Raw genomic sequence first — 21,023 nt, forward strand, 5'->3', positions numbered from 1 at the left:
ACTTTTACTAATATTTTCATTATGTTATTAGTGAGAAACTCTCCTAAATACCACCATCGCAAATGTTCTTAGAACATATGGCCACACTCATCGGAACCATACTCTGTTTTTTTCCATTTTTTTATTATAAACGAAAACTAAAGCATAATTCTGATTCATGTCTTATAAACCTACCTACAATCACATCTTTCAAAGGTCAATAATCACCCTAGCAATACAACAAACACTTTTGAGTAATGTATATATATATATATATATATATATCATCACAGTTTAGAGGGCATAGGGTCCCAGGCTGCGATCTCCGCATACATATTGGATATTGCCTCTGCAAAGTAAGCTTTTGCTTGAGGTCTCTTTATCTGTTTGTAAGTTAAAACACATGAATTAGAGAATCAGAGGTAAGTAAGAAAAAAAAATTACAATAGCAGTTCCAAGTACTTGACAATGTTGGTTTACCTTGAATGTTTGTGTTAGAAGTCCATTCTCTAAGGTGAATGGTTCTGGCACTAAAGTCACAGCCTTTGCAAACTCAAATCCTCTCAACTGTATTAGAACAAATTTGTTTATTGTTGAGTTAATAATTTCTTTTGGACAGGTGAGATATAAGCAAAGGCAGGTTTTGCTGCTTTTTTTTTTGTTTTACCTGAGCTTCTCTTCCAGCGTTGTCCATCTCCGCAAGAACTGCCTTTCGCAGTCTTGGGTCTTTACAGAGCTGTCCTAGATGATCATACTGAAACCATCAAGAAGAGATGGCAACAAATTGAGAAATTTCTTTAGCAGTAAAACCAGTTGGATAAAAAAGTCTCTGTATCATATCATTGACTGAGATAGAAAAATAATTACCTTGATGCCTTCTGATGCAGCCCAATCTTTCATAACATCCGGGTCGACTGAAACTATAGCTACTAGAGAGGTATTGAAGCTATCACCTACAATAGACACTCTAACTCGGTTGAGTAACAGCACAAGTGAAGAAGCATAAGTATTGTTGGTAGAGAGCAGAGTCTTTGTTTTTGCTGACCGTATATGAAACACTGGGAACACAAATCTACATTTAGTATATACATTTTCGATTTTCTCTGGTGCTATATACTCCCCTTGCGCCAACTTGAATATGTTTTTTTTTCCTGTCATGAACAAATGTGAACATTGAAGTTTTATCAATTCTTCTTTCCAACAAAGAAAACTCAAAACATTAAGGACGAGGAGAAAAAGATCAGAGTCCCAGACTTCATGTGAAATAGAAGGCCTCACGTTCTTCCACGTGGTGAAATTAATGGGCTCCAGCGATAAAAGAAAGAAACTGCTACAACAACCTCTGAACTATTGCGCTGGGCTCAAAGTTTTTTTAAATTCAAATTTTCAGTGCTTATTTTGTAAAATGCAAAATATAGGCCTGAATATTCGTATCAAGAATTTAGCTCCCTCGCATTTTTTTTTTTTTAAGTTGAAAAAACATACGAAACATTTTGGTTTGTGTTGTTTCTACACGTTTTTTTGAATATGGTTTTCATAATTAGTTAATTACCAACTAACTATAAAGTTGGGTACACAATCCTGTCATTATGAGTTGTTATCAAGTTCCTGTGACCATACATTGCCACTGCAGCCACTAAAGTGCACAGACTAGTAAGATAAGCAGCAAACACCTTCACTGCCTGCAAAGTGTCATTTCTTCCCACAAAGCGGTTCTGAATATAGAACATCTTTCTACCCATCCAAACAATGGGTTTACTAGGTGCTATCCACTTAAGAGAGCCAACGTAAATTCCTTACGGTTGAGAGGCACCACTGCTGGATCTGACTTTGGTAAGGTAAGGCGATTGAGCTTTTCAAGCTCTTCCAAAATCACATTTGGGTTGTCAAAATGCATTATGTTTCTGAAACTGGCTTAAAGATAGATGTCTGCTGATTTTTTTGGTTGAGAAGGGCCAAACTTTGATCGGCATGAAGATTTGTATGTATGGAGCCTTGCTACAGTTAGCCGTTTCTTTTCCTTGGAAGAAACTGTGGAGGTCTAGAGTGTTTGGAGCAGCTTCTTCTCCTCGGAAGAAGAAGAGGAACATATGTTGAAACCAAAGTATGCTTCATATTTTTAAGTCTACATTCTGAGACATTCATTTTGCTGATATTGGAGTAGATTTGATCATTTTTGCTGGTTTTTGATTTTCATTTTGATTCTGGATTGAGTTGTTCTTTGTCACATTTGAGTAAGCTTAAATTGTGGACTACCCGTTTTTAGTATTTTGAGGTTGAATTTTGCTTCAAATGTTGATCTGATCGCTGGAGGTTGAATTTGATTTGATTTGAAAATTGGTTTCAAAGTTTATGGTAAGGAGAACATAGAGCAAGTTTAATGAAGTGATATTGAAGAGGCTTTTCATGAGCAAAGTCAACAAAGCTCCACTTTCTCTATCTAGGCTCGTGGAATTCGTGACGGGCAAGGTTTCATTTGTTGAAACCCGCTCAATCTCTTTGTCTTATATATTGAAAGTAGTCCTTCAATATGTTCCATTATTTTGGAATCAGTTTTCCAATCTCTAAAACTAAAGTAGTAACTGCTTATCTGAACTTAGTCTGCAACATTGAGGTTAATTTCTGATATCATATTTTGTCAATTTTGTGAGTTTTGAACGTGCTTTTTCATGTTTTCATATTATCTTCGTTGGAAATGTAACAGATGATTTGAGGGAACACAAGATTCCAGCTATTAAAGTTACTATCTTGAGGTTCACAAAGAGAGCCTGGTTGACTCAGTGGATCGATCGTTAACCTGGTGGGCTTTGTAAGGAGCATGTATGCATGTGTAGATGGAAAAAGTTGGATATAAAGGAAAGAATCCGAAACTTTAGGGTCATGGAAGGCATAAGGCATGTGCAGATTCCCTAGTTTTTATTAATATTAAGCATGAACCATGCTCATAGACATTATTAAAGGAGGATCAAGGTTTGGTCTGGGAGACACTCCAAAGATAACAAAACAAGTCTTACTCAAGCAAAGCTTAATGTCATAAACATACATGAGAGAATACACGGAAAAAGCAGAGGTTCTCTCGATCGGTTCATCTTCACTTCTCCAAGGCTTCTCTGGCCAGCTTCATCAGCTGAAACACGACACAGACAAGGAAAAAGGTCATGGCGCTTGAAAACCAACACATCAATTCTACATATTTTCTATGGCTCTTGCAAAACAAACTCTCAAGCATAACATCAAGCAAACCATACTCGGGAAACATGATCACATAAATTTAGATGCTTTACAAAAAAAAAAAAAAAATCCAGCAATACGGAGTTTAAATAGCATCCACATTACATACACAAAATCATTTACCTCAGCATTCACATTTTCCAGTTTGCGCAGATAACGCTCTTTTTGTTTCTCACACTCGCTTTTTTTCTTGATCAATGCGCGCGCGTAACACTGTCCTAGCGTCGTATGCTGCAACAGTGAGTTTTCACTCCATCAGTGAGCTTTCTTCTTGTTGTGAAAGAAAACGAACGAGAATCAGAAATCAAAAAAAAAAAAAAAAAAAATCAAAAAGATTCAAACCGACACATACTAGACTTAATTAAACCGAACGCCACTCCATTAAAAACTATTATGACAGACATAAAAGGCTTCCACTATACCTCTTCTACCAAGATACGTTTCATGCTCTGCAATTTACGCAAAAAAAATTTGAATAAATTGTTTCGAATTACTTTAGCAATAGGGGAGGATCCTAGACTCCGCATCGCCATCTTCTTCCTGAGGGTTCTTCCGCTTCTGCTCGTTCAACCAATCGGGTCTCTCTGTGTTCGTGTTTTTTTTTTTTTTTTTTTTTTTTAATGTGTGCGTATGGTCGAATCGGGCATACAACTCTTGAGCGCCAAGCAACAAATTAATGTCCTTGGAGTTGATCCTAAGACAGAGCAATACGCTTGTATGGTCGAAATATTGGGACGGGCTGGTCTAGTAGTGATCTTTGGGCCTGCTTGGTAATAGCTGGTATTTTAGAGTTTAGACTTTTATTTTAAAATTAAACTTTAAAACTTTGACTTAAGAAAATTAAGTTTAAGAGTAAAAAAGGAGGCTTTGGAGAAAACAAATCGCTCCACCAACTAAGAACGGCCATGCATTACTTTCAAAACTTTAAAACAAAATAAGTCCTAAAAGCTAATGCCAAGCACCCCTTTTGTATATATGTTTGGCATCTACTAGTTGGTGGTTTTAATGAATCACTGGGCCAAAGAAGAAACACAACTCTTTACGAGTATGTATGTAATTATATTCATCATTGATGTAATAGCATAAAAAGATGTACAGACAGTATACTCTTTGCTTACATAATATATACTAGCAGAAATGTAAGCAATAAATAACTACACTGCGGAGAAAATCATCTTCACATTGCTTTCATGAACCTGTTAATGGATGAGAATATTCCAGCAGCTTGACTCAATAAAGATGGCTCTTCATCTGATTTCTCTTCTACGTTCCCATATATTATCTGCCAAAATAAAGAAAACCTTTTTATACATATGAAATTGCTGCGTAATCAGCTATTTGACAACTCAATAGGAATCGAACTAACCTCAAGATCCTCCGCATCAGGTCGACCAATGAGTTCTTTGGCGAGTAGATACCGGCCAGGTCTGTCTTTATTGTCGTAGAAGACTTTCCATTTACTAGACGTTAAATCAGGATAACATCGTTATATAGTTTCTACATAGACTTAATCAGATAAGAAAAAATCAATTCTTCAGTCTTACCCAGGATAACACCTGAAAACAGCACCAGCAGCGAGAGGTCTCATGGAGTAAACCGTAGTAAAAGAACTACAAAGAAGACTCAAAAAAATAATCAGTTATTGATGCAATGATGTTAAGTCAGTAACCTTCTCAAGTCTCATTATGGATCTTGCCTTTTACCTTAGGAAGTAACGCCTTAGTTTTCTCACGTTAAATCCAACACCAACTTCCTCGCTTATAAGACGAGGGTTCCACATAACGAGAGGCCTTGGCTTTTAAAAGAGCGCAAAGAAATGTCTTCTTGATGTTAGAACAAAACGGTTCTTGTTAAAGTCAAAACTAAAAACTTGAAAGATTTATAGTTTACCGGGTCATCAGCAAGCCCTTTTGCGATTTTCTCCACGTATTCCAGCATTTGGTAATCAGGAACAATCATGACAATGATCTCATCTTCTTTCTCCACTGGCTTCCGGTCACTTAAGCTGCATCATAGTAAGGAACATGACTGGAGATTCCCTTTCACAGACTCTGTTAAACTTTAAAAACGATAGTAAGCTCTCAATATACCTAGCAAACCCAAAAGCTGCATCCTTCCACTTATATTTTAGCAAAGCAGCAGCTCCAGCATCTGGAAATACGGCTTTAACTCTCTGACAACAACATTTCAAAAAGCACCAGGAGTTATTGAACATCCATTAGGCAGTCTGACTCGGTTAACTGAGTCATGTAAACAAGTTTCACAAAACTGTTAAACTCACCTCACAACCTGTTTCTTTAATGAGTGTCTCCAAGAAAACCCGCGAAAGCTCCCAAAGTTCAGCTTGCGCACCTTCATCGTCTAAGAACTGCAGCTGAGGAATTAAGAGCTCCACCTGAGAGATTTAAATGTCAGAATCTCGGAGAAAACTGAGCTACTGATTGAATGAAGCTGGTACCAAATTACGGATTGTGTTAGCTAGAACGTACGATAGCTCTTGTTCCTCCCGAATTCACAAACGAGGCACTTGCTTCACCTGACTGCCTCACAGCTCCCACCAAATCATTAGGCAAACAGCTGAAATAAATCGTAACAATATCTGTGAATAATATTCTCTCAGAAGCTAAAGAGTTAAAAGATCTACACTTGCAAAAAAAAAAAACATCATTTTTCAGCCTTATGTTCCCTTATTATTCCAATAGACACACCGAGAAAATTGAGGAAATTGATCAACTTTGAATCGAATTCAACGGTTTTCCTTCACAATGATCACAAAAGCAGAAGGCGACCCAATTCTCATAACAAAAAGTGTAATCGAACAAAGAAAACAACTGTAGAGATTACTGAACCTGTCTTCTTCTTCTTCTTCTGGTTGGTCTTGAGCTTCTACTGGGAGTTCCTGTGAAGCAGAGGAAGTAGAAGCGGATGTGGTCTGTTCAAGAGGAGACTCACCCTGAAACTTCTCGAATTTGACACACGTTCTTAGTCTCGAAGTGGGAGAAGCAGAAAAGCCGCACGCGAGAGAACGCGGGAAAGATTGGGTGGAGGAAAATGAACAACTGTGGAGATAGCCATGGAAACAGCTTGGTACAGCAGAATAAGCCATGGCCAGGTTCTTGCAATCCTGATATCGAAATTCAATGAAATTGAAGTAGATTTGTTCAAACAGTTAGAGCACAGGGGCGTTTATTGTAGATTAGCATAATTGGGATCTTTGTGTAAAATAACTGGAAGTTTAGGAATTATTCCTAAATTGAAGAAAACATTTATCCTTTTTTTTTGGTTGGAACCCTCCAAGCTGAACGAGAGGTTTAGGATCCGTTTCGGTAACCCGCAAATTAGTATCCGGATCCGTTATCTGACGCTCCTCTTGGTCAAATATGAAAGGTGATAATACTGTATATATAGACGTTGTAAAGCTACTTCCATCGAACGGCTGTTATTCATCTAAATTCAAATTCTCTCATTTTACCTACACTCGTCTCTCTCCCTCTCTCTCTCTCTCTCTTTCTCGATCTCTTTCAATCCAATCTCTCTCTTGCTCTCTCTCTCGCTCACTTCAGAATTTTGGATTCTAGTTCTTTGGGTTCTTGAGAAAATCCCCCATGGAAGGTACTATACTCGCTTCGGTCATCGCAACTTTTTATTATGCTTACAGATTCATGATTTCTTGATCTGATCTGTTTTTTTCGATTCGTTTTTGTATCATGGGAAATAAACGTTTCGCTAATCAACTGTTGGTTTCTGCCAGATCAACATCCAGAAATTTGCAATGATGGTGTTTTGCCATGTGAATCGAAGGAATATTCTGCCGACAATCACGATTCCGACGCTGGTAAGGTTTGCTTGGTTTTTCTCGTCGTGAAATGTGAATTTAGTAGAGAATTCAGAAGCGGAACTGAGTTTTCTTTCGATTGCTTAATCCTTCATTCGTAGTCTTTGATATCTTCCGAGATTCTCGATTGTTTTATATTTTTCTGTGCGGTGGAAATCCGATAGAACCATAGGTCCTAGCAATTTGCTTCGAATTCAGAAGATTAGCTCTCCATTAATTTTCGACTAATTAGGTTTTGGGTCCCTAACTCATACCATGAATCTGAAACTCATTCAGAAAGTAGAATGGAAATGATTCTTTGTGTCTCCTTAGTTTGTCTAACTGATACTTTGTTTATCAGTCTGCTTGCTAATTTGACTGATATGATGCATTACTGATTTGGCTAAAACAGTGGAAGAAAGTGAGGATACTGTGACAAGTGGAAGCCAAGAAGTTTCTCCCACCAGTGGACCAACACTTCCAATTCTACAGAAAATTACTGATTTGGGTAACAAAATCAAGGTATTCCTTTCTTTGTCGTCCTCTGGAATAACACGATTAAAACAGTTGCTTAGATTTTATTTCAGTTCTTTCCTTCTGCTGGTGTTTTATGTACACCGTTCCACTTCATTTCATAGGTCTTGAAGGATGAACATGCGTTGGTATCCAACCAAGTAAAAGAGATCAAGAATTGTTCCTTCGTAGAACCGGAAATGTCAAACGCTCTCCAGCTTCTGAGTCAGTACCTTTATTGTCTTTTATACAAATTTTTTTGCTGTGGTTTTCTAATTGTAACTGATCTTCGTCGACGTGACCAATGGCAGCTACTGAGCTTGGAACTCTAAAAAAGCAGTACTTGGAAGAGTCATCAGAGAGGAAGCGATTATACAATGAAGTTATCGAACTCAAGGGAAATATCAGGGTTTTTTGCAGATGCAGGCCTCTGCACCAAGCAGAAATAGCAAATGGCTGTGCTTCTGTAGTTGAGTTTGATCCATCCCATGAAAACGAGCTCCAAATACTCTCAACTGATTCCTCGAAGAAGCATTTTAAGTTTGACCATGTATTTAAGCCTGAGGATGGCCAAGGTAAAATGTGGCGTCACCTGTTTTAACTAATTTTGGATAAACCATAAGTCTTCTTATCTGATTTTCCCTTTTATGTGCAGAGACTGTTTTTGCTCAGACAAAACCGATAGTTACTTCTGTGCTAGATGGTTACAATGTCTGCATATTTGCCTATGGCCAAACTGGAACTGGAAAGACATTTACCATGGAGGGAACACCAGAGAATAGAGGAGTGAACTACAGGACATTAGAAGAATTGTTTCGCTCTTCAGAAAGCAGAAGCCGTCTCATGAAGTTTGAGCTATCTGTTAGCATGTTGGAGGTTTACAATGAGAAGATAAGGGATCTCTTGGTTGATAACTCAAACCATCCTCCTAAGAAGTAGGTCTTTCATTCTGTTGCTTGGTAATAGAATGACATCGCCTCACGGTTTCTTTATTTTTGTTTAGAAATAACAGTGTGCTAAATTTAATGAAGGTTGGAAGTTAAGCAATCAGCAGAAGGAACACAAGAAGTCCCTGGATTAGTCGAAGCACAAGTTTTCAATACAGAGGAAGTGTGGGATCTTCTCAAGAGAGGATATTGTGTTAGATCTGTGGGATCAACAGCTGCAAACGAACAAAGCAGCCGCTCTCATTGGTAATCAAAAGGGTTTGGAAACTAAAGTAAAGTGAAACAAATCCTTATTCGTACAACCTAAATTTTCTATTCTGTGCAGCTTGTTGCGAGTTACAGTGAAGGGAGAGAATTTGATCAATGGCCAGAGAACCAGAAGCCATCTTTGGCTCGTGGACTTGGCTGGTAGTGAGCGAGTAGGAAAGGTGGAAGTTGAAGGAGAAAGGCTGAAAGAATCTCAATTTATCAATAAGTCGCTTTCGGCTCTCGGTGATGTTATCTCTGCCCTTGCTTCCAAAACAAGCCATATTCCTTACAGGTTTTCCCCTTCTTCCCTTCTGTCAAGAACATTTCATTTGAGCTTTGCTAATCTATGTTCTTGACAAACATTTTCCTCCCTTTTGTACAATTCTAGAAACTCAAAGCTCACTCATATGCTACAAAACTCTTTGGGTAAGTAAAATCTGTCCTATGCTTCCTTTGTTTACATGAACCTCTAGACATATTGTATCTCATCTTCATGGTGTGTCCACTTCACTGTGACTTATACAGGTGGAGATTGTAAGACATTGATGTTTGTTCAGATTAGCCCGAGTTCCACTGATCAAGGAGAGACGCTTTGCTCCTTAAACTTTGCAAGCAGAGTCCGCGGAATCGAAAGTGGACCTGCCAGGAAGCAGGCGGATGTGTCTGAACTGCTCAAGTTAAAACAAATGGTAACCATATTCCTCTGAATTCCTATTCATCTAAGCTTTGACATATCTTAAGCTGATTTATTGTTTTCTCTGTTGTCTCCTTCATAACAATTAATAGGCTGAGAAGCTGAAACATGAGGAAAAGGAAATGAAGAAGCTGCAGGACAATGTGCAGTCACTACAGCTACGCCTCACTGCTAGAGAACACATATCCAAAGGACTTCAAGAGAAGGTAGTCCGCATTGACTAACGGATTCGATGTGTTGAGTGTTCTCTTCTTGTACGTTCATAACATTTATAACCAAATCATATTTCAGGTTCGTGATCTGGAATTTCAACTAGCAGAAGAAAGGAAAACCAGAATCAAGCAGGAGACACGAGCTCTAGCGACTGCATCATCATCGTCATCATCAACAGCATCTAGGCAGCTGAGAGAGACACTACCGACAATCACAGAGAAAAAGCCACCTCTGGCTCCCACAAGATCAATGCGAATGCCATTGAGAAGAATCACAAACTTCATGCCCCAACAACCATCTCAGGGTCCTTCCAAGAGATTCTCAGACGCAACAAGCAAAGAGAATAATAATAAGAGCCTCAGAAGATCATCGTCCGTGGATATGAATACAATGATGAAACCAAGAAGAAGCTCCATCGCATTCAGGCCAGCTCCTCCTCCATTAGCCGTTGCATCGGGTAATAATAAAACCCTCCAGCCGAGAAGGAGAGTCTCTCTTGCAACGTTGAGACCAGAACCATCATCATCATCTTCTTACATGAACATGACTACTCCATCACGCCCTTCGTTCCGTGGTGGTGGTGACCCGAGAAAGGCGAGATACTCTAAGCTCTTCACTCCAGACCGCAACCTGGTGACTCCAAATGCAATGAAAAGCAGCAGATTCATGAAGAGCCCTCTTGGAGGCAGCTCGTGGAAGGCGAGTCATCCCACGGTGGTTGCATTGCAGAAGAAGACTGTGGTTTGGAGTCCGCTTAAGTACAAGAACAGAAGGTCCTTCTTAGCGATGCGAGCTTCTTCTTCTTCTTCTACTTCTTCTGCCACCGATTTGCTCCGGACGGAACAATAATGGCCTTCTTCGTCTGCATCTTTTATTCACCGTCTTTGTGAAAGTGTTTGTTTACATTCAGGTCGTCCGTTGAAACTTTAAAATAGGATTCGACCAAAAAAAAAAAAAAACTTTAAAATAGGATTTCTGTTGCTCCCTTTTTTTTTGTTTATCTTAATCCGATTGTTAACTATATAACTCCATTGGGATCTTGTGCTATGGTTTTGATATGTGCGATGAAATTTGGATCTTGGCTCAAATGCATAGAAAAAAGTTTATTTTTCCTAACGCTCAGCCAAGTTCAGAAGGACAGGGTCTCCAGTAAAAGCTAGAACTGACATAAGCAGCAAAGTCTCCTCCTCAGACTTCAGCAGCTGTCTATAGTCGCTTTGATTTCTCCACCAAGAAGAATAACTTAGTCAATGATAGTTTTCGCCATCAAGATTGGTGTCAAGGATAGTTTCGCCATTGAAAAGCCGGAAGAGTACTGGGAAGATCGATAAAATGATGATAAGCGGGCTAGAACAGCGTCCAGTTTTGGTTCCGGAAAGTTTCTCAATGGGGAAAATTTTGATTAAGCGAATTCTTTGAAATTTGGTTAATGTGATATTAAATATATCTTGAGTTTTAATCGTTCAACAGAACAAGAACTTGAATGTTGCTCAAGAAAGCAAAGAAGATCACACCTCGATTGTTGATTTCTTTTTTCTTCTGTGTCTTTGAAGTTTAAATGTTGCTGGTTAATTTGGAGAACAGAGCAAACAAAAACAAGATTCAACATCAAGGAGACAAAGTTCTTTTGTTATTGAAAAAACTCAACACAATGTCTATTGACTGACTATGTTGTCTCTTTTTCTTTTTGTCCCTAAATGTTTGTGCCCCTACAGATCTTCTTCCACCATTTCTTCAAAAGCCCATTTCCTTTAAACTTCTAAAAATACAGTACTCTCTGGTTAAAACTTGGGAATGATAAACAAACTCAGGACGAGAAGAGATTTGCAATCTTCTTTTTTGTGTTCGCACCTTAAGAGACTGGATTGTTCGTTCTAAATCTTCTCAGGCAGAAGCGCTCTTCCTTGCGGCATACACACGGTATGCAGCCAACCCAACAACCACAGCAGCAGCTCCAACTGTTAACAAAATTGAAATTAAATTGAATCCAACATGAGTCTGAAGCTTTTTTGTTACGGGGTTGTTTGTTTGTTTGTGTCAAAGATTATGGGGAAGAAAACGTACTTGAAACAGCCATAAGAGAGCGGTTGATTAGTCTGTTGTAATGTTTGCGGCTTTTTCCTGCTTCGGTCTCTGGAATACTCAAATGAGGATGTTGCGCTGCAGTTAAGATCTTTCGGAATAAGTTGTTGAAATCACCCAGTTTGGAGCTGATGGATACCGGAGGCTCTAGTCCCATATCTTGTGTCACCTGCAAAAAGGATCAGCGTGTATAAAATATATATATAGAAGTAAGGTGCTTTACAATTCATTCGAGCCATTGAATCGGAGATCAATAAAGAGCCCTACCCTGGTGGATTCTTGAATGGAAATCGGGAATGAATCAAGATCGTCTTTCGCTGAAACCATGAGGCAAGGGACCTCATATCCAGTGGCCTCACCGTGAGTTGCAACTTCTACAAGCAACTCAGTCGCTCTCTTCCATGACGACTCATCAGAACTAGAGAAAATAAAAAAAATCAGCGACAACTTAAAGCCTCGTCAAGGCACATCATACATTTCTCCCAATGAACTCAATTTTTACGTGCAATAAAAAAAGAAATATACCTGTCATACACAAATACAGCTATGTCACATGCAGCCAAGGATTCCTTGGATGAAAATAGCCCTTTAACCCCATCTTCTGGAATTTCCCTCATGACAAGAGTTTTCTTTGCACTCTGCATTCAAAGATTTGCAATTAGCAGATGAGTGAACAGATTACATACAGCCAAACAACGTCTTCAATATCTTGAAAGATAGTACGTCTGAACAGCTTTGTTAGAAACTCCCTAGTTAAAAAAGTATGCATGTACACATAGAAACTACTCATCAAAGATATCTAGCTCCCGTCTCAAAGTCCCCAAAATAGCACTCAAATTTGTCATTCTTGTTGAGCATTTTTCACATTTGAGATTTATTTGCTAGGACAAATATATCCAATACATATATCTTTACGTGCACGTGCACACACACACAGACATAATGATAAGAATTGCATAAGTATTCCCACTCACCCCAGATTCCTCCACCATATTTACTGCATAGCGCTCATCAGTAGCTGCTGATCCGTGGTTACCAGCATATGACCTAAAACAGGGAGAAACAACTGTAAAGCAGATGGAGAGGTCATTTGTAAAGAGAGGAAAATTTTCTGCTCTGACAATATGCAAACGTCTCCACGCATAAAAACATAGAAAGGATTGTACTCTCTTCTGTGTGTATTTTGGAAATGCAACAAGTTTTGGTACGAGTTAACATGACAAACCTTCCAAGAAAGCAGTTCAGCAATGCAGATTTTCCAGCGTTACTGGGTCCAAAAAGAAAGCATTGGAAAACTTTTCTCTCACATTGTTGCTTTTTGCGATCTAAACGTCTTCTCCTAGTAAGACGAATGGCAGAAGATGGATCACCAGGGAATCCAATGTAAATCAAATGTTCCACACTCCGAGCCGGTTCTAATAGTGTCATCAGTGACCACTGCAATGATAGAATTGAAATATTAGAGAAAAATATAAACTTTGAACTGGTTTATTGAACAATTTAATAAAACTTAGTCCTGATAAGAAATCCACTAAGTATTGCGAAACCACATAAAATCAAAATGTACATGTCGCAAGAGAACGAGTACGTCTAACAGAAATAATTGCATGACATTTTTGTCTGTCAATGAAAAAAAATCAAAGAAAATTGAAAGAAAGAAGGATGAGTATATATATTTGCGTGCACAAGAAAGGTTTCCTTATGTTGTGTAAGAGAAGAGTGTATAGATTACCAGTGACAGGAAAGCGTCAAAAGATAATCCTCCAAGAGCAGTTTTCTCCGCAGCATCCTCATAAGGAGCTTCCTTCCAAGGACTGCAATTCAAAATAATTATGGGATTGCAATGTAATGAAGATACCAAAAACAAATTATACGTTCTTTGCCTTCTGGATGTGCAAACGTACCTTTCAGGTGCAGTTGAAAAAAGATCCTCGATCTCTTGAGGTCTCAGATTATTATCCTGCAAAGAGCAAATTCATTGTCAGAACTATAAACCCGCAACCTTAGCCATTACTATTAAAAGGAGATTACCTCATCGTCATCAAACAACATATACATTCCTTTCAGGAATTCGATTGCTACACTTGTCAACTCAACACTCTGCAAAAACAATGAACACACCCATTTAGCAAGTTGATGTGAGCTGTAAGATAACCGTATTCCGGAAATGTAAGCAGCTCCTCCAGTGATATACAAATATAATAATGTCGTCAAAATGGATTCTATTACTGCAATTTACCTGATCGGGCGCTCGCTTGAATAATGAAGACGGAAGCAATTCATCAGCGAGTCTTATATCATTATTGTACCCAAACTTCCTAAGTACAGTCCACGTTGTCTCGAGCCTCCCTTTCTCAATAAAAAGTGCATGTAGAAATAGGAACCCAGTCACTGTCAGCCCTCTTTCATTCACACCTTCTGGCAACTTTTCTTGCACAACCCTCTTAACACCTTCGATTTCAGAAGGCTGTAACGGTGCATGGAAGCATTTGACCTATTTTGAAACAACTATTAGGTGTGTCAAGGGGATAAGGGAATCATTATTATACTCGAAGCTTTTTTTCAGAATCTGATTACTAGTCCTGATCCAGTTCGATAACAAAATAGCCAATGTACATGAAACACAAAAAGGAAGAAATAGAAGAACCTGAAAATCATTTAGCTCAGCCTCGCTAAGAGCACCATCTCTGTCATGATCACAGAGTATAAAGATGCGCTTCAAGGCCCTTACACACCGGGGCTTCAATGCCTGGGATTCTTGATCGAACAGAGGTCCTGTTGGGTGAAGGACAGTTTTTTGTGCATAATAGAAAACTTCTTGTGCCTACAGGAAAGCTTTTTCATAAGGATAATAGTTCAAGCATGAAATATAATTTTGAATTCTCATCTAAGGCTGTTTTCTGACTAAGCATTCCCAATTCATCCCCGATACAAGTCTAAACCAACCACCATAATTTCCACTTTCAGGTAAAAAAAATAGCACGACTAATGTCCGAAATATTTCTTAGTAAGACAATCACATGACTAAGCTATCTCGAACCAGCATTCGTGTCGTGTTTAAGCTAAGACAAATTTTAAATCTCAAGAACAGAAGTCATGAAACCTGGAGTTGCTTCAAGGCAGAACACTCGATACATGTCTCAATCTCCCGAAACTGCTGCATTATAGGTGACATCACTTGTTCGAGGCTGACCTGGTTATTATCGTCTCTGAAGTCAAGCTTACACCCTGCTACTATAATCGGAACTTTTACCTGCTCAAAAATATCAGAAGCCAATCTTAATAAGAAACAGAAAAGGTTTAGGCCACAACAAACTTTTACACATTTAACAGTAGTACAGTGATATAACCACCGGGAGAGAAATTGTAAACCTTCTACAACAACAAGATTGCCATGACTAAACTGATAAGAGAGAGGAAAATCAAACCTCTAATCGCCGAAGCTCTGGAAGCCAGTATGTACTCAAACCTTCGAGAGTCTCAGGTCGATCACAGGCATACGTCAAAACCACTGCATCTGCGTGCTTCAATTCCTCAGCAACCTTGTCCCTATCTTCCACCCTGAACTCACAAGCAGAAACATCAAAAGATACTTCAAGCACGTCAACAAAGCGTCCAAAACATGAATACCCTAAACCCTTCACTCGAAACCCCGTGAACACTAACTAAACAGTTGGGACAGAGCTATCCCAAGATTCCCAACAACAATATCACATGATCCAATAGTCTCGTTTCCAGTTCATTTATAGTTTAAAAGCCTAAACATATGATACGCATATGCACGTCACCATTACACTAGCATCTTTTTCGTTCAAATAGGCTTATTCAAAAGCGAAAATTATCTAGCAGTGCTGTGCACAGTCTTCAAAACATATCTAAGGAAATATACCTCGAGGAAGTGTCGACAATGGTGACGGGTATACCATCAGGGAAGAATTCAAAAGGCAACTTGGTATCAGGGAGAACAGGAGGGACATTGGGAGGGAAGGAATCGGTGGCTGCAGCAACAATCAAGCTGGATTTTCCAGTGCCCTTATCACCAACCACAACGATTCGTACAGATTTGGGAGAGCCTGGACAATCAACCGTACCAGCCGAGTATCTCGCCATCAGAAACTGCAACAACATCAAATAAACTGAAATTAATCCCCAGAAACCGAATGAATAAGATGAACCTAACTCTTACTGACTCTCCAAGCAGCACGCAATAGATATGCACAGAATATTAGCAATCGCAGTAAAAGAAGTAAAGTATAAACTCAACAATGAGAGGCTTGAAATCAAGATTCAAGTACATAGAGCTCGAAAGAAAAAAGAAGCTTCAAACAGCCACAAGTTTGAGACGAAATATCTGAAACTTGGCAACCAGATTTAGATATCTTAGGAAGACGAGCGACAAGAGAGAACAGGATCGTGAAGAAGATGACGAACAAGCCGAGTCTTCAGAACTCATACATAACAATAGAAAGAGTGCATCAACGAGAAGGAAGAAAACTAACCTAAGATCAAAGATTAGACACGGAATCGAGAAATAAGCCCAAACCTAAAGTGGAGATTGAGAGTGAGAGGGACGAAGATTGAAAACCCCTTGGAAAACCCTAGAGCTGGGAGGAATGTGGCGGTGACGATTGCAACGAAGGGAAAATAGAAAGCTTCCGTTGCTTCTATTCTAGTGGTATTTCCGTAATAACCCAGCACTGTGTCCTTTTAACGCATAAGTTTTTTTTTTTCTTTTTTGACGACCACGCATAATAAGTAAAAAACAAAATTAAATAATTTCTTTTTAAAGCAAAATTAAATAAATTTTGGTCACCACGCACAAGTAGTTTTTTCTTTTTCTTTTTTTTTCCCCACGCCTACGTTTTATCAAGAAAGGAATTTTCTTTTCTTTTGGTTAAAAAATAAAAAGAAAATTTCTAGTATTTAGTATTTTAGTAATTAGTATTATATAGTAAAAGTGGTGTATTTTGCCAACTGTTTGTATTTTTTGTAATTTTGTATGTCTTTTTATGGATAAATCAAGTGGCTACAGCTCACATATCTGAATTGAGAACCAAGCAAGAATTGATTTCTATGACGTGTAGATAAATGAATGTACAATGTAACAAATCTGCAGATATACTTAGTAGTGTAACATTTGTTTTCCATAATTATGTACCCACTGTAATCACAGCTGTTTATCTGTGATTACATTAGTTTTTTTAATAAAATATAGTAGATAAAAAAAAAAACAAATGAATGTACAATGTATCAAAACAGAATATGAGTATGTGAACTTGCGTCTACCAGATTTTCTCTCCAAAAAAAAATTATTCCCATTCACGCTTACATTATAGAAAACACTGTATAGAAAGAGAAAAACATATAGTGATTATTCTATAATTGAGAAAATGAAAATAATTCTCAAACTAGAAAAAACAGTGGAAATGGATTGGAAATGGATTGGAAATGCAAGAAAAAAACAAAAAAAGGTATAACTTTTTTTAAGTAAAACTGAAACTGTCTTTCTTTGGTAAAATATCTTGAAATGAATGGTACATTGTATTTTACTTCTATTAGTTTGTAAAACTGAAATGCAATTGATTAATCATGTTTTTTTGTTTGTCATGTAAATCCGTTCTTAAGTAACAAATGTGTGTGGTGGCACACACACACACACACAAAATATGTAACAAATGTGTGTAGAGCTTTTTCAGTCGAGGATTGTAAACGATGGTTTGAGTTCTAATACAATTATTTGTAATATTGTTTAGTTATTAAAAAAAATGACATGATATTAAATCATTTTTAAGTGATATATTTGCAACTTACTTCCACACTGTGAGACTTTGAGGTAGGCAGGTAGATGGAATTTCTTTCTTCTTTTTTCCTGATTCTTAAGAATTGTATCATATGTTAATGTTTCATAACTGAAAACTAGTTCTTCTATTATCATGTTAAAATGAGTGAAAATACCTTTTAGACGGATTCCTTTCTCGATAAAACCTATGTTGAAAACTACTGCTCATGCCGTTACGAAGATACTTACTCTAACCGTTTGTTTATGTGGTAAGTTCGACTCAACAAAGATTGTCAAGGATGCTTAAAATTTGGTGACCAGTGACTGACAATCTTTGAGCGTCTGTCTAGTGAAAGAATTGTGTCATACAGTGACACGGTCCTAATACCGTAGTTAATAGACTGATCATATCGATTATTGTAAATATATTTCCTTACATTTTTTAAAGAAATGTAGATAATAGTTATTATCTCTACAAAAATACGATAATCTTTGTAACTTTATTATTATATACATGAATATAAAAAAAAATTAACACCAAAAAATATATATAAAAAATTCACAACATTTCTGTGTGCTGGTAGTTGGTACTTTCAGCAGTTTATCACTAGTAACAACAATAGACACACATTATACAAATAACATAAATGCAACCAGTAACTAGAATGACACATGATACATTAATAGCATACATATGATAATTTCGACAATGAGACGATGACCATGGATGCGACTTGCTTGGTCATTATTAGCTCGAGCCTGTGTATATAAACATGAAACCCACGTGACGCCACTTTGGTATCATCGTTTGGTTTTACCATTTGACCGACTAACCCCAAAAAAAAAGGTAGAAAACGAGTGACGTCAACGTCGCTAAAACAACACGCAGACGGCTGTTTAAAATCCCAAGACGGAAGAAACACTTTATATTGTATTATTATGATGATGATCCCATACCTTCTTTTCTCATTTCCTCTCTTCTTCGGGAAAAATCCTCTCTCTCTGCCTGATTCGTGAGAAGAAGATATGGGCGTTGATTTGGATTTGGAATCTATCTCCGAGGCCACATCTGGAGCCATAGGATCGCTTCTCAGCACAACTATTCTATACCCTCTTGATACCTGTAAATCCAAGTTCCAGGCCGAGATTCGTGTTCGCGGCCAGCAGAAATACAGGTTTATCCTCTCTCGTTTTCTATTCTCGTGCTTCGATGGTGATCATGTAATTTCGATTGTGTGTTTATGTCTATCGGCTTCTCGCTTGAAAAGCTGGTTATTTCCTGCTGAAATGATGAAATTGGTTTTGCCTTTCGAATTTATTGGTCCCTTGTAGATCCTCGTCTGGATCGTAACATAGAACTGAGTTTAGATTACATAATACAATTTTGCCCGAGAAAATTTCCCTTCTTTCGTCATGGCTTTTCAATGAGCTTCAAGCTTGAGATTTCTGTTTTTGGGTACTGCGTTTGATTTCCGGATGAGCATACTAATAAGTTAAAGCAGCATCTTTTCTTTTTCGATGATCCGGTCTCGAAGCACTTCGACTTATGTTTTAAATTTTAAAAAGTCGCGAAATTTGTAGATATTAGCACTGTAAAATAGCTGTCTTCAAGACTGAGTTTTTGGGTAGTGTAAAAGATCCATCTGTGTTTTGTCGTTAAGAGTTTTTTCGAGTATCTAAAGCTGTTTTTGTAACATTTTTCAGATACCTGTCAGATGTATTTTGGGAAGCAATTTCTTCAGGAAATGTTCTCTCGCTGTATCAAGGCCTAGGGACTAAGAATTTGCAGTCCTTCATTTCTTCCTTCATCTACTTCTATAGTTATAGCTATTTCAAGAGGTTACATAGTGAGAGGATAGGCTCAAAGTCAATTGGCACAAAGGCTAACCTTCTCATTGCTGCTGCTGCTGGGGCTTGTACCTCTGTATTGACACAAGTACGTTTACTTTGCACTCTATGTTTGACTGCTTTATGTCGCCTATTTTCTCTTTTGGTCAAAAGTTGAGATTTTTTTTTTAAGTTTTGTCGGAATGTCAACTCCGGAACTTGTTTCCTGCTTGGTGTTCTACCTTCTCTATGGATAATAACTTTAAGTTCTATGTTTGTGTAGCCTCTAGATACAGCTTCATCAAGGATGCAAACAAGCGAGTTTGGAAAATCAAAAGGGTTGTGGAAGACCTTAACCGAGGGTTCATGGGGAAATGCATTTGATGGCCTTGGGATTTCTCTTTTACTGACCTCGAATCCCGCAATTCAGGTACCATTGTCACTTTAAAACCATCAACTTCATATTTTACAGTCTAAACTTTGCTAGGTGTTAGCTGAATAATAAGCTTCTCTTTGCAGTACACAGTGTTTGATCAGCTGAAACAGAACCTCCTTGAAAAAACAAAGGCAAAAGCCAAGAAAGATTCTTCCCCTGTAGTCCTCTCTGCCTTTATGGCGTTCTTGTTAGGTGCGGTCTCAAAAAGTGCTGCCACCGTCATCACGTATCCAGCAATCAGGTATTATAGCTTCCGGTGAATTGCTCTTGTCATGTAACTTTTACAGATGTGCATCGATCCAGACCCTTTAGGGGGGATACTGATCTATATACATTCATGGGTTTTGTAAGGTGCAAGGTGATGATCCAAGCAGCAGATGACTCGAAGGAGAATGAAGCGAAGAATCCTCGAAAAAGAATCAGGAAAACGATTCCAGGGGTCGTCTATGCTATATGGAAAAAGGAAGGGGTCTTAGGGTTCTTCAAAGGCTTGCACGCTCAGATCTTAAAGACAGTTTTGAGCTCGGCGTTGCTGCTAATGATCAAGGAGAAAATCACTGCAACTACTTGGATCCTCATTTTAGCAATAAGAACACTGTTTGTCACAAAAGGTAGGTTGAAAAGTCCATAGAGATCGCGCTTCCGCAAGTGTCCCAAGGCCAAAGAAGGAGCAAAGACTTTGGTTTGGCTTGTCTGTACTGAAAGATCTTCTACAGCTTTCTCATTTCAAGAACAATTGATTTTGAGTAAGGATCTGATTGTGGAGGTCGCATAAAGCTTCTCATTGTTGCCAGATTGAGTTTCTGGGCGTAGAGAACATTCTGGTTATTGTGTAGTTCTGTTTGTTTTCTTCAGTTGTAATAAAATGCAAGAAGGATCTCTGCGTAGAGAGAATCATGTGACTCTGATAAAACCTGTTCTATGTGACTACAATCTTAGGCATCTTAAATTCTTCATCAACATTTTTTTTGTTGGAATTGCAAACGTAACGCCAAATACAAACGGAAAACATATTTTTGAAAAGCTTGAAAAATGTTGTATATTTCAAAAATGTAATTTTTTAAAAAGCGTTCTCATCTAAACGCTAACGCAGAAATTACGTTTAAAACAATCAGAATCTCATGTATGTTCTTCAGTTTCTGATCAATGCTCATGACTTTTGCAATGTTCGTTATGCTTAACAGACATTAATTCATTTTTTCTTATAACCATTCTGTAAAATAAAATAAATTATAAAAGGGACATCGTATATTTTAATT

General features: G+C 38.0%; 4 protein-coding genes across 6 annotated transcripts; 2 read left to right on the top strand and 2 right to left on the bottom strand.

The window, feature by feature from the left end:
- Positions 1 to 4,200: 4,200 nt before the first annotated feature.
- Positions 4,201 to 6,382, bottom strand: LOC18011882. The gene is made up of 9 exons (XM_006394894.2): positions 6,060 to 6,382; positions 5,700 to 5,787; positions 5,492 to 5,605; positions 5,301 to 5,383; positions 5,101 to 5,215; positions 4,914 to 5,005; positions 4,755 to 4,820; positions 4,577 to 4,670; positions 4,201 to 4,492 (listed from the first exon to the last, which is right to left on the bottom strand). The coding sequence occupies exons 1-9, from the start codon at positions 6,314 to 6,316 to the stop codon at positions 4,388 to 4,390; spliced, it is 1,014 nt and encodes a 337-aa protein (XP_006394956.1). The 5' UTR covers positions 6,317 to 6,382; the 3' UTR covers positions 4,201 to 4,387.
- Positions 6,383 to 6,712: 330 nt separating this feature from the next.
- Positions 6,713 to 10,633, top strand: LOC18012137 (kinesin-like protein KIN-14S). The gene is made up of 12 exons (XM_024151559.1): positions 6,713 to 6,822; positions 6,962 to 7,045; positions 7,437 to 7,546; positions 7,663 to 7,762; positions 7,849 to 8,112; positions 8,193 to 8,472; positions 8,569 to 8,730; positions 8,810 to 9,025; positions 9,122 to 9,159; positions 9,259 to 9,422; positions 9,520 to 9,633; positions 9,719 to 10,633. The coding sequence occupies exons 1-12, from the start codon at positions 6,816 to 6,818 to the stop codon at positions 10,487 to 10,489; spliced, it is 2,310 nt and encodes a 769-aa protein (XP_024007327.1). The 5' UTR covers positions 6,713 to 6,815; the 3' UTR covers positions 10,490 to 10,633.
- Positions 10,634 to 11,251: 618 nt separating this feature from the next.
- Positions 11,252 to 16,389, bottom strand: LOC18012036 (mitochondrial Rho GTPase 1). Of its 3 annotated transcripts, XM_024151265.1 has the most exons (16): positions 16,266 to 16,389; positions 15,612 to 15,838; positions 15,151 to 15,283; positions 14,826 to 14,975; positions 14,370 to 14,546; positions 13,962 to 14,216; positions 13,754 to 13,822; positions 13,627 to 13,682; positions 13,455 to 13,536; positions 12,948 to 13,159; positions 12,697 to 12,769; positions 12,248 to 12,360; positions 11,990 to 12,140; positions 11,705 to 11,891; positions 11,492 to 11,598; positions 11,252 to 11,399 (listed from the first exon to the last, which is right to left on the bottom strand). In XM_024151265.1, the coding sequence occupies exons 2-15, from the start codon at positions 15,830 to 15,832 to the stop codon at positions 11,525 to 11,527; spliced, it is 1,953 nt and encodes a 650-aa protein (XP_024007033.1). In that variant the 5' UTR covers positions 15,833 to 15,838; positions 16,266 to 16,389; the 3' UTR covers positions 11,252 to 11,399; positions 11,492 to 11,524. The 3 variants fall into 3 exon arrangements, with proteins under 3 accessions (XP_024007033.1, XP_006394958.1, XP_006394960.1); XM_006394896.2 differs by having other exon boundaries at positions 11,252 to 11,598; XM_006394898.2 differs by having other exon boundaries at positions 11,252 to 11,598; positions 16,222 to 16,381.
- A 2,046-nt stretch (positions 16,390 to 18,435) lies between these two features.
- On the top strand, positions 18,436 to 20,720 carry LOC18012037 (peroxisomal adenine nucleotide carrier 2). Its single transcript, XM_006394900.2, has 5 exons — positions 18,436 to 18,676; positions 19,206 to 19,437; positions 19,612 to 19,758; positions 19,848 to 20,005; positions 20,116 to 20,720. Exons 1-5 carry the CDS (start codon positions 18,528 to 18,530, stop codon positions 20,393 to 20,395), a joined length of 966 nt encoding a protein of 321 aa, XP_006394962.1. The 5' UTR covers positions 18,436 to 18,527; the 3' UTR covers positions 20,396 to 20,720.
- The last annotated feature ends 303 nt before the right edge of the window (positions 20,721 to 21,023 follow it).

This window comes from Eutrema salsugineum, unplaced genomic scaffold, assembly GCF_000478725.1.
Source record: "Eutrema salsugineum unplaced genomic scaffold, Eutsalg1_0 scaffold_6, whole genome shotgun sequence".
Classification (NCBI taxonomy): domain Eukaryota; kingdom Viridiplantae; phylum Streptophyta; class Magnoliopsida; order Brassicales; family Brassicaceae; genus Eutrema; species Eutrema salsugineum.